The 12,153-nt window shown below is 39.6% G+C and overlaps 1 protein-coding gene across 13 annotated transcripts in view; it reads left to right on the forward strand.

Annotated features, from left to right (window-relative positions):
• The window catches only part of znf385b (zinc finger protein 385B), a 350,354-nt gene that overhangs the window by 268,321 nt on the left and 69,880 nt on the right, over positions 1-12,153 (forward strand). For 3 of the 13 annotated variants that reach the window (XM_048535405.2, XM_048535408.2, XM_048535406.2), the window contains exon 2: positions 2,361-2,446. The exons of the other annotated variants lie outside the window; for them this stretch is intronic. Coding sequence is in view for 1 of the 3 variants with exons in the window: in XM_048535408.2 (XP_048391365.1) it covers positions 2,441-2,446 (6 nt within the window). In the remaining 2 variants the exon portion in view is untranslated. The remainder of the gene's footprint in view (positions 1-2,360; positions 2,447-12,153) is intronic. 13 annotated transcript variants of the gene reach the window in all.

The following is a 12,153-nucleotide window of genomic DNA, read 5'->3' on the forward strand; positions in this document are numbered from 1 at the left end:
GAGGTAGGCACCAGAGACTATTATTTAATCTGTTTAAATGTGCAATAACTGGCAGTCATTGCTGTTAATTTTCTTTTAGAATCAAAGTCAGAGAGATATACAGCATGGAAAATCATCTGTTACCTTCTAAACATTAATTCAGGAAAGAAATCAACACAATCATTCCTTAAGTGAGACCACAAGACCTGCTGGCTCTGAGCAGTACTGAAACAGGCATGAAAGAAAAATGAATAAAGTTTGTTGTCTCTTGTATAAGATGATGTATGTTTCAATTGGAGGACAAGGATACATTCATCTATTTTAGCATTCAAGTTCGCAGAGTTCTGAGGTTTTTGCTAATATTTAATTATGGTTAAAACTCACACTGAAGATAAAATTTAATCTGATTATAATTTACAAATGTGAAAATGTAGCATATATACTCTAAATTTTGAAACAAAGTCATGGATATTTTTGTGGGCCGTATAGTGCTGTGCAACTTACATATTTCTACTATTTACAACATTGTGCAATATTGTGTAAGGCACAAATCCTGAAGTTTGAAAAATAATAATCTATTAGTTTTCAGCACTTTCTTTCTTCTTTCATCGAATGTGAACCCAAAAACTAGCCCATGTTGTCCATCCCTAACTACCTCTAAAAGCAGCTTGGTGAGCCGCTTTCTTGAATGATTGTAATCCATACAACGAAGATGCAGCAATAATGAAGGAATGACAGTATGGTTATAAGTGAAGATGGTGGGTAGCCTGGAGGAAACCTTACAGGTAGAAAATTCCAATGACTTAACTGTTCTTTTAGGCCGTAGAGCTATTGGGTTTAGGGTGCTATTGAAGGAAGCTTGGCAAGTGTGTCCTACAGATGGTACACCTCTGTATTCATTTTGGAGTAAGCAAATATGGTGGTGGATGGCATGCTGATCAAGTGGGCTGCTTTGTCTTGAATGGTGTCAAACTTCTTAAATTGGAACTGCACCCGTCCTCCTGTTACATTAATGAGGTTTATATGATTGTTATGTTTTGGAACCGTGTCTTTTAAGGTAAGATAAAAGGATTATGAAAGTGGTCTCACAAGGAATCAAGGGTTACGGGGAGAGTGCAGGGAAGTGGAGTTGAAATGCGCATCAGCCATGATTAAATGGCGGAGTGGACTCGATGGGCTGAATGGCCTTACTTCCACTCCTATGTCTTGTGGTCTTATTATTTTTGGCCTATTCTGAAGTTTGCCCAACAGCAAGTCTGGGTGATTGATAATTAGGGTCACATATTATTATAATGGGAAGATATGCAAACTGTTTACACTTGTAGTCAGTGGCAGCTGCCTATGTTTTAACAATAGACAGACTAAGTGCCCAAAGCCCCAGAAAAGTGTTGAGAATACAGGATTGGGTCGTAAATAGTTGTGCTTAAAACTGTTTACTCCCATTATAAAAGAAAGTCGGAGTCTTGAAGACAATCTGATATTTCTGCTGTATGTGATTCAGTATTGTCATGGATATTAGCATTGAGAGGAGAAGGATCAAAGATATCCCTGAAAGTATCCATATGGTTAGTCTGCCAAGATTAGCAACCAAGAGACGACAGTTTTGGGCAACAAGATGTTGTGATTCACGAAACATGAATGCAGGGAGGAGCGCTCACTCAAATTGAAAAGGTCAAATTCATGAGGAGTTGGGAAATTTGCCTCGCTTCCAATAGAGGAGCAATGTTTGAGGAAGGAGACCTTACTGAAAGACAGTTCGGAGATTCAGATTTTCCCAGGAAAAAAAGAACAGAGGTAACCCCCAAGAGTTAAGAATCACTTAGGACTGGCTCCAGGAGAATTGAATGTCCACTTCAAAGACAGTATAAAATATATCTGAGAAGTCTTTTTGGTTGCAGTGTAAGAAAACATATATGGTGCTGACAAAGATAACGTTCAGTCAATCGTGCTTTCACTTTTGTTTTGTTAGAGTCACAGACTTGAAAGAGGAAATCTTATGTCCTTTCAGCTATTAACTGAAAGCTCAAAATTCTTTTTAAAAATGTAGTCTCTACAGAGATCATAAGATGGGCAAGTAGAGAATATTTCATTAAATTCCTGATGTATGTCTCAAAGATGGTGGAAAATCAAGTGATCACAGAATTCCCAGTCTCTGAACTGCCCTAGAAACTACAGTATTTACTTGAATTGGCCAATTAAGCTGTTGATCAGTGGTAACTCCCTGGATGTGATGGCTTCAATTATTTACTGAGGTTTTAAAATTATTTTTGATACTTGCAAGGATCTCACTGTTTTGACTTACTTAAGTCTCACCCTTCCTCTGTAATAATTATGTACATACATGACAGTATTCTAGACATTTGTTTTCTTGTCTATTCCAGTGTTTCTTGGGGCCAACATAGTGTTTCTTGATGCAAGGGAGCCATTGATCTGGAAGTAGTTTATCACAGTATCCTGGAGAATGTTGGTGAGCTGAAATTGTAATTTTGATTCATGTTTTCAGGGAGGAAAATTGAAATTGAAATTATGTGTTGATAAAGATTTAATTATCACTAACCTATTCAGAACGTTAAGTATTTTTACTCACTGCTTGCAGTGTTGCTATACCTGCTAACCCTTAATAAAATGTCAGTGAGCATTTCAATTTGTGACCTTTGAAGACATTTGAATATTAAGCAAGCATGAATATTCATTTCTGAAATTATCAGAACATAGAATCCAGAATGAAGGAAGAACTATTGTAAAAGAGCTTAAAGGAGACTGCAATAATGAAAAATAGAAAGCAAATACTCGTTTTAAGTACAACCCATATTCAGAAACCAAAGATTTTCAGACCTTTTTCCCAAGTTGAATTTCTGAATCTCTGCTGTACTGGTGTAAATGCATCCAGCAGCAATTAGACACTCCCTCAGAAAGAAAGTGGTAAATTTGGAGTCATTTTTTAAAATATCTTTTACAGCATTGGTTGTTGTGGGGGGAGACATGTAGTATTAAAATATTTGAAGGAAATTTAGGCAAATTGACAAAACCTTGAGTATTTTTAGGAAAGAATAAGTAACAATATGGTTATATCTTGTATCCTGTTGGCCGTTTTGCAATTATATTTGACCTGCGAAGGCTGTCACTATCAAACAATTCTCTTATACTGAAAAGCACAATACTACCATACATGATTAAATTGGAAAGGTAATTAAAAAATAACTTTTTCACATCTATGGAAGAGAGATATGTAGGCTGTTACTAATCTTTGCATTGTAAAATAGGACATGGTGTGCAGTTTTGAAGATTTTTTAAAAATTTGAAATGTTGGCAATACTCTATTGCCCATTCCTGGTTATTCAAGAAAATGCTGGGCGACTTTGTTTTTGAATTACTAGAGTTCATGTGGCGATGGTTCTCCCACAATAGTGTTAGATAGGGATATCTGGAATATTGATCTGAAAATGGTGAAGTAATAAAGACAGATATCAACGAAGGGTGACTTGGAAGTGAAGCTATGAACTTACCACCACAAAAGGCAAGAGGTACAAATGTTGTAGGAGAGGAGGCTTCTTTATCAGCCTTATATGGTATCTGGGTTTCTCAGGAAAGGCAAGCTATTGTTGTTCTTGCTTAATTGCCTTTGAACTGAGTGGCTTGCTACATGAGTTCAGAGGGCATGAAAGAGCCAATGACATTGCTGTGGATTTGGAGTCACATGTGGTCTCATATTAGTGAACCAGATTGTTTGTACAGCAACTCATCATGGTCACCATTACTAGGACTAGTGAATTTGAGCCTGAGTTTTAGCCTGGTTACCTGGATTCTAGTCCAGCCATATCCTGCTCTTTGATGAGTTTAGATAATTACTGCTTGTATCCTGTAGATTATGTGTAACACAGACACAGGAAACCAAGACCAGAAATGATGCTGAACAAGGTTACCATTGCAGCCTGCAAAAATCATTTCAAAATAGTTGTCAACTTTGATGCAAAGGATAAAGTGTGTACAATTGGTGGAGGTAGGCAGTGTGTGGGGGTGGGCCTGGGGGCTGGGTGTGTGGAGGTATTGGGATTGTCATTTTGAAGTATAAAACAATAAGCTGGTAATTCACATTAAATTAATGTGGCACTGTTTATTGGGCAGTATAATCATCCAGAAATACCTTTAACCACAATAGAAACTTTTATTAAAAACCCTTTAAGTTTAGCATCTAATTCAAAGAGATCATCCAATTCATTTAGAGTCACCTAGATTCCACATTGAAGATTGAAATTTCTCTGATTTCCATTGAAATCAATATTCTGCATTTTGGAACAATCTGGCGACAATTTGTGCCCTAATTGCATTCTACAATTTAATAACGAAACCACGCAAAACATTGAGCACACACATTTCCACTCCCTGGGGAGGTTTTATCTCCATCAACTGTCCACCAATTCCATCTGATGTGTAAATGTGATTCTTGAATGGTTTGTTAAAGGCACATATTCAAAAGTTGAACTGTGGACATTGGACCCCTGGATATAATTGCAGTACGGTGTTTTTTTTATCATAGCCAGATTCTGATCTTATCCACTATTTGGTCTCTGAATGTAGTGCTTTCTTCACCTAGGTCCCAGCCTATCCCATACAATATCAATCCATATTTTGCCTTCATCTTCATCAATCCAGCTGTTTATACGAGGAGTCACAAATGGCCCATGATTTCACCATGGATATTACATTTAAAATTACCATTGGCATTCATTTTGTCTGGTTGCTACGTAGTCAGTTAACACCATCAATCTTGGCTTGTCCCATGGATTTCACGAGAACTATTTTTGGGCACATTGAGCATATTGCAATTAATGGGTGTTTAATTTATTTGCCAAAATAGCATTATAGTTCAATGTTGAATCATTAGAAACTGGTCATTTTGGCATTGGTGTTTTTTACTCATCTCATCACTGAGGGACAGTGGTCATTTTATGCAAAACTAGATATCTTTGATTCCATGCTGTGGTTGCACTAACTACTTGTTGCTCTGAAATCTTTGCTGGATTCAGCGTTTAATTTGCCCACTTATGTAAATATATACATTCTGGTTATGATTGGTCATTCCGATATCATGCTTCTCAAGATCATCCCGTAACTCATCCTTATTTACATATATTTTAAAATTTACCTTATGTTTAATATTTTTGGCTATTTGTTGCATGTAATGAAGTTCTTGATGAGATGGTGTTTTATGTGAGGATGGCTTTGGAATACTTAAGTCTCTACCAAATCTTATTTGTCTCAAATTAGTGATGTTTCCTTTTAGTGCCTTTTTTGTCTGGGGCATCATCTTCAAGAGGGATTCCTTCTGTTCTTGTGTAGTTTTTCACCCACAGCTAATCCTGTTACTGTTGCATGGTTATTTAACAAGTTAGCAAATATTACAACTTGTTCCTGTATTTTATTGGAAGATTTATTTCTTTTTGTTGTTTACCTTTGGGGTCTTGCTCTGGGTGTACTGCGGTAAATTCCAGTGCATATTTGTAAAACAGCCTGCATCACCTACTCAATCCTTTGTACTCATGTATAGGGATAACATGGCCCAAGCCTTCTAGAATGGCAGGATTTCCCTTTCCACCGTCTGAACGGTTGTTTGTTGGCAATGCTGAATGCCTGTGTCATTTGCTGCTGTCATAAGCATTAAGTGACAGGAGATACAAGTGAAGTTAGGAAGAAGCTGTGTGTCAGAGAGCTACTTGAATAGTGTTTAGTTTTTGATTCGACATTCTGATGAACAGTTAGTCATCCATCACAACTTTGACTAGATGGAGATGATGGAGAGGTGTTGAGGGGTTGGGGAGTATGATGATCAACAAATGGCATGTGGCTTGTGTCCTTCAATGTTAATCTGACTGGTCTGATTACCCTGTAGATTTGGCACTGAACCTCAGGACCCAGCATTCAAAATAAAGTCTGCGGCCTGCATTGATTTATCGATTAGCTTCTTACTAACATGTAGAGGCTTTGTACCTAAACTTTACAGTGTTTACATGCATTTCAAAGTGAAAATATATTTTAAAATTTACCTTATGTTTAATATTTTTGTCTATTTGTTGCATGTAATGAAGTTCTTGATGAGATGGTGTTTTATGTGAGGATGGCTTTGGAAAACTTAAGTCTCTACCAAATCTCTCTTGTCTCAAATTAGTGATGTTTCCTTTTAGTGTCTTTTTCCCTCATTTTTTTCACTCTCTGTGACTAACACAACCTGCTTATTAAAGCTTGCTTCCCTCTTTTTTTTGTCTTTTCCATAAACTTCTTTCCTTTCCATCTGTTTCTATAAACATTCTCCATTTACACATTTCTGATTTGTTTGATTTTTCTCTTCCACCTTGATACCAAACTTATTACCAAGTGTATCCTGTTAAGCTTCTCATTTGGTCACATTATCTCCTTTCTTCCACACCCTGTTTTTTTATGAGCTGCACTCTTTGATTGTCCTTTCTATCCTGTTTGTTTATGCAATCTTAAAATGTAACAGCCTTTCATAAATATGGCATCCATTCCAATCTTTCTTTCATGGTCAAACCCTGCTTATGAGCTGGATAATGTATTAATTGGTGCCTGTTGTCTGCAGGTGTATAGTGCAATGAGTAATGTCTTGTGTCGGTTTCGGGGAAGCTAGTGGTAGTGGTGAGAGTGCTCATAAACCATAAGATCTTTCATAGTTTCAGATTAATCTTATCGGGACTGCCAAAAGCTGTTTTTAAGCTAGTTTAGCTATTAAGTAGGGGATTTCCACATCTGGAGCCCAGATTTCTTTTTATTATCCCTGTGAGCAACAAGGTTCTAAGCAATTAAATAAAGTGCAGGCACTAGATTTATATTTAAGAGCTGTAGCATTACACCAAAGAATTCTGGCACATCTGGCCACTGCACCTTGCCTATCTTGGAAGGTATTTTTTTACTTGGTAGTGATCTGCATACTAACTTCCTAATCTCATACTGAGAGCCTTTTGTTATTATGTTAGCCAAACTAAGACAGGACTTTATTAAGAGATATCATGAAATAAAAGATGTCTGTCTGTAAAAGATCTTTATTGACATTCCAGAGATAATGGGAACTGCAGATGCTGGAGAATCCAAGATAATAAAGTGTGAAGCTGGATGAACACAGCAGGCCAAGCAGCATCTCAGGACCACAAAAGCTTTTGTGCTCCTGAGATGCTGCTTGGCCTGCTGTGTTCATCCAGCTTCACACTTTATTATCTTTTATTGACATTCCACATAGTTTAAGCTCAACAACTGATCATTTTAGCTAAAGTTTTGCCATCAAGTCTGGAATAACAGAAATATTTGCACTTCACATCATTAACAATATCAGTCTGCATTTTGCACTTGTAATGATGGTGAAAATGTCAACATTCGCTGTTATTACATCTGTGAAACTGACAGCAACTTCTGGCATCTGCACAGGGAGAAATTCAGAAGATGTTGTCATTGATTTCCTAATCCTCCACAAGATGTGCTGTTCGTGTTCCTGCTGGAAAAAATCATTTGAATTGACACGGACTCCACTTCCTACAAGCTAATCTCACTGTAGAAATCTTGGAAAAAGTTACACCTCTTTCGTTGAACTACATTATGTGCTAAATTGTAATTGTATGGAGTTGAGAAACATATCAGCCACAGTCGAATAGTGGAGCAGATTAGATGGGACGAATGGCTTAATTCTGCTCTTATTCTTCTGGATTTATGAACCACCACTTTGGCCCTGTAAAATAAGTTTGCACTTTAGAAATGACACCACATCATATAACTTAAATTTTGCAAGGAAAGCATCAAGCTACATCCTTCTCCAATTGGATAATGTTTTCCCTTTTAATTGCAATAGAGCATATTTTGTAATCACTTATAGCTTCTAATTTACCAATGGCAATCCCATGGCAGTACACATGGTAAATCAGAGGCTTTGGTTTGAAATTGTTCACTAAGTAAGCCAGATTGTGTTAAGAATTACTCTGAAAACCAATTTAAGATTGTCATTTGGGCTTACAGTCTGAAGTGTTTTCACATGTCAGAAGCTTAATACACAGAACCTTGTTCCTGTGTTTTTCTAGCTCATTCGAGGGATGTGTGCTTCACTGACAAGGTCAGCGCTCATTATTGACCTTGAAAAGATGGTGGTGAGCTGCTTTCTTGAACTCCTCCAATCATTGAGGTTTAGGAGCATTCACAGTGCTGATAAGGAGGGAGCACCAGCACCCTGTCATAATGACAGTGAAGGAGCAGCAAGGTATTTCCAAGTCAGGATGGTGAATGTCTTGGAAGGGAACTTGTAGCTGTTGATGTCACTATGTATCTGCTACCCTTACCCTCTAGATGACAAGGATAAGGCTGTTGGAAGGTGCTGTCCCAGGGACCTTGATGAATTTATGTAGTGTACCTTGCTGCTACTGTGCACCTGTGGTGGAAGAACTCAATTTGTGCACGTAACTGGCCAGTTTTGGCGTGAATAATAATGAGCTTCTTCAATGTTGTTAGAGCTGTGTGCATCTAAGCATACAGAGAGTATTCCTGATTTGTGCCTTGTAAATGGTGGTCAGTATTTGGGAAGTCAGAAGGTGAATTACTCAGCAAACTTCCAGCCTCTTCTCTTGTTGCCATAATATAGAAATAGTTACACAAATAGAGATTGCTGGTTAAACTTAGCAGGTGTGGTAGCATCTGTGGAGAGAAAGTAGAGTTTACATTTCAAGTCCAGTGACCCTTCTTCAGACCGTTCTGAAGAACAGCCATTTCCAGCATCTGCAATTCTTTGGGCTTTTGTTTTGTTTAGTATATAAATGCTTAGTTTATTTCTGGTCAGTGGTATCCCTGGATGTCTCTAGTGGGGGAATTAGCAATGGTTATGCCACTGAATGTCAAGGCATCTCTCTTGTTGGAGACAGCCAATGCCTGGCATTTGTGAGGCATGAATGTTACTTGCCACTTGTCAGCCAAAGTTGATATTATCCAGGTCTCTCTGCATCTGGGTATGGACTGCTTCAGCTACACAAGGTGTTGAACAGCATGTAGTCATCGACAAACACCTTAAGATGGAGGGAGCATCATTGACAAAGGGGCTGAAGGTGGCTGGGCTGAACCCGGTTGGGCCTACGACACTTCTCTGAGGAAGTCCTGGAGAGATGTCTTGGAGCTGAGATCATTGACCTTCAACACCACAGCCATCTTCCTATGTGCCAGGTATGACTCTAGCCAGCAGGGAGGTTTCCCCCGACTCTTTTCCATTCCAGTTTTGCCAGAGCTCCTTGCTGCCCCGTTCACTCAAACGCAGTCTTGATGTCAAGGGCAGACACTCTCATTTGACCTCTGGAGCCTAGCTCTTTTGCCCATGTTCAAACCCAGCTGTAATGAGATTGGCAACATTCAAACTAGCATCAGTGAGCAGATTATTGCTGTGTGGGTACTGCTTGATGACATCTTCTATCACTACCCTGATCATTGAGAATAGGCTGATGGGATGGTCATTAGCCAAATTAGATTTGACCTACTTCTTGTGCACAGGACATACCTGGACAGTTTCCCACATTGCTGGATATATGCCAGTGTTGTAGCTATACTGGTATAGCTCGGCCAGGAGCAAGACAGTTTCTGGAGTTTTCATGTACTAATGTCAGAGTATGGCCAAGCTCCATTGCTTTGGTAGTCTCCAGTGCCTTCAGCTGTTTCTTGATAATACCTGGAATAAATCAAATTGGCTGAGGACTGGTGGCTGTGATGCTGAGGACTTCTGGAAGAGGCTGAGATGGATTATCTCAAGTGGCATGGTGGCTCAGTAGCACTGCAGCCTCACAGCGTCAGGGACCTGGGTTCGATTCCAGCCTTGGGTAACTGTCTGTGCGGAGTTTGCACATTCTCCCCGTGTTTGCGTGGGTTTCCTCCGGGTGCTCCATTTTCCTCCCACAGTGCAAAGATGTGCAGGCTAGGTGGATTGGCCATGCTAAAATTGCCCGTAGTGTTCAGCGGTGTGTGGGTTATAGGGGGATGGGTCAGGGTGGGAAGCTCCAAGAGGCAGTGTGGACTTGCTGGGCAGAAGGGCCTGTTTCCACACTGTAGGGAATCTAATCTATTCAGCACCTCTGGCTGAAGATTGGTAAAAATGCTTCAGCCTTATCTTTTGCACTGATACACCAGGCTCCACCATCTATGATGGTGGGAACTTTTGTAGACCTACATTCTCTGGTGACTTGTTTAATTGTCCACTGCCACTCACAACTGAATGTGGCAGGACTGTAGCGATTAGATCTGATCGATTGGGAGCAGGGTTGTTTAGCTGTCTGTCACTTGCTGTATTTGCTGTTTGGCACATAAGTCTGTTGTAGCTTCTTTAGGTGCCTCATTGTTTTTCCTTCACACCTCATTGGCCTGGTTTGTACCCCTGGCTTGATGGTGAATTGAGGATATGCCAGGCCATGAGGTTTGCAGTTTGTGTTGGGGTTCAATTCTGCTGCTGCTGATGGCCAAAAACAATTAATGCCCAGTCTTGAGTTTCTAGATCTGTTCAAAATTGTTTGCACCACACGGCACAGCGGAAGATTCAAGTCTCTAGATTCATAATGCATTGACAATATCACAATGCCTTCCTTTCAATAGACAAAAGGAATTCGCACATACATTGCAGCTGTTTCATTCAAAAGAGGGAGAATGAGACTGACAATCTCTGCTGCATTCTCCTGCCAACACGCTGACCAATCAGAGTCTGCCTGGTCTAAGAACTAAGATTGACAGTTTGGTAATAAAATGTGAGGCTGGATGAACACAGCAGGCCCAGCGGCATCTCAGGAGCACAAAAGCTGATGTTTCGGGCCTAGACCCTTCATCAGAGAGAGTCTCTCACAAAACGTCAGCTTTTGTGCTCCTGAGATGCCGCTGGGCCTGCTGTGTTCATCCAGCCTCACATTTTATTATCTTGGATTCTCCAGCATCTGCAGTTCCCATTATCACTTGACAGTTTGGTGTTCTTTCTGTGTCTCCATGCTGGTGATAGCCCAAATGATTAGCACTTTCTTCACATTCTGTATATATTTGTGGCTCTGTTTTATGTGTCCCAGTTCTGATGAGTGTGAGACAAAAAGCTTTGTCTTCTTGACTCCTTATAGCATTGTCTAAATTCTGCACTACAAAACAAGTTTCAGCTTTGAATACCTATTTTTCTCCAAAGGAGAACATGCCTATGGTTGACTAAACAATCTCCTCTTTGAAGATTTCCATTAAACACCAACTCTATAGACAGTCAATTTTTAATTCAGTTCCATCTGGCCTGTTTCGTTCAATGAAATTCGTTCTTCTTCAGTTAATCACTTTAAAGCTTGATTTTTCCTTTTTCATCTTCCTTGACACTTCCAAAATACTGATCTGCTATAGTTCCTCTGCATCTGACTGAAAACTTCCTCTATCCACTTCCTTACTTTGACTGTTTGGTTGACAACAGTATGCATCTACCTCTATAATTCTTCTATCAAATAGATTTTTTTTGTTGTCCCTCATCAACACCATCCCTCTCCAGTATCAAAATAGATTTTTTTAATCAATACTTCGCATCACTTTCTCTGTTCCATTTAACCAGGAATATTAAGTTCCCAATCCTCTTTGTGAGCTGGTTCTTTGTTTAGCATATGTCGTAGCCTCATGTGGCTACTTCTTTATGCAGCTCACTGACCCTATTACACGTAAATGCATTCTAAAAACCAGTTTTGACTGCCTTATGTGGCTCCTCCGACATCTGAAGCGTGTTTTGCTCTTTATTTGCCACTGCAAGTCCTCTATGTCCCTGGTCCCTCCTCTCTCTTGCTTCAACCTGATGCACAACCCCCACCCACTGCCAAATTGAATTAAATCCACTCCTCCTGCACTTGCTAACATTCCTGCAAAGGCAATGGTCCAAGTTACTTTGAGATGTAACTGATTCACTACACCAGAAATTTGACATTCCTGCTCCTACTTTTCTCCAGTAATGCGTTAGCCAGTTTTATGCTGCTGTTTCTGTACTCAGTGGTGGGAGTAATCCAGAGATTGCTACCTTCTCTTGCAACCCCTCTTTTGCAGATTGTGGATCAACCTACTGCACAAGGACTGCAGTGGTTCAAAAAGGCAGTTCACTTCAACCTTTTGAAGGGCAACTCGGCACAGGCAATAAGTGCTAACCAGCCAGTG

The sequence above is a fragment of the Stegostoma tigrinum genome, chromosome 7 (assembly GCF_030684315.1).
Source record: "Stegostoma tigrinum isolate sSteTig4 chromosome 7, sSteTig4.hap1, whole genome shotgun sequence".
Taxonomy (NCBI): domain Eukaryota; kingdom Metazoa; phylum Chordata; class Chondrichthyes; order Orectolobiformes; family Stegostomatidae; genus Stegostoma; species Stegostoma tigrinum.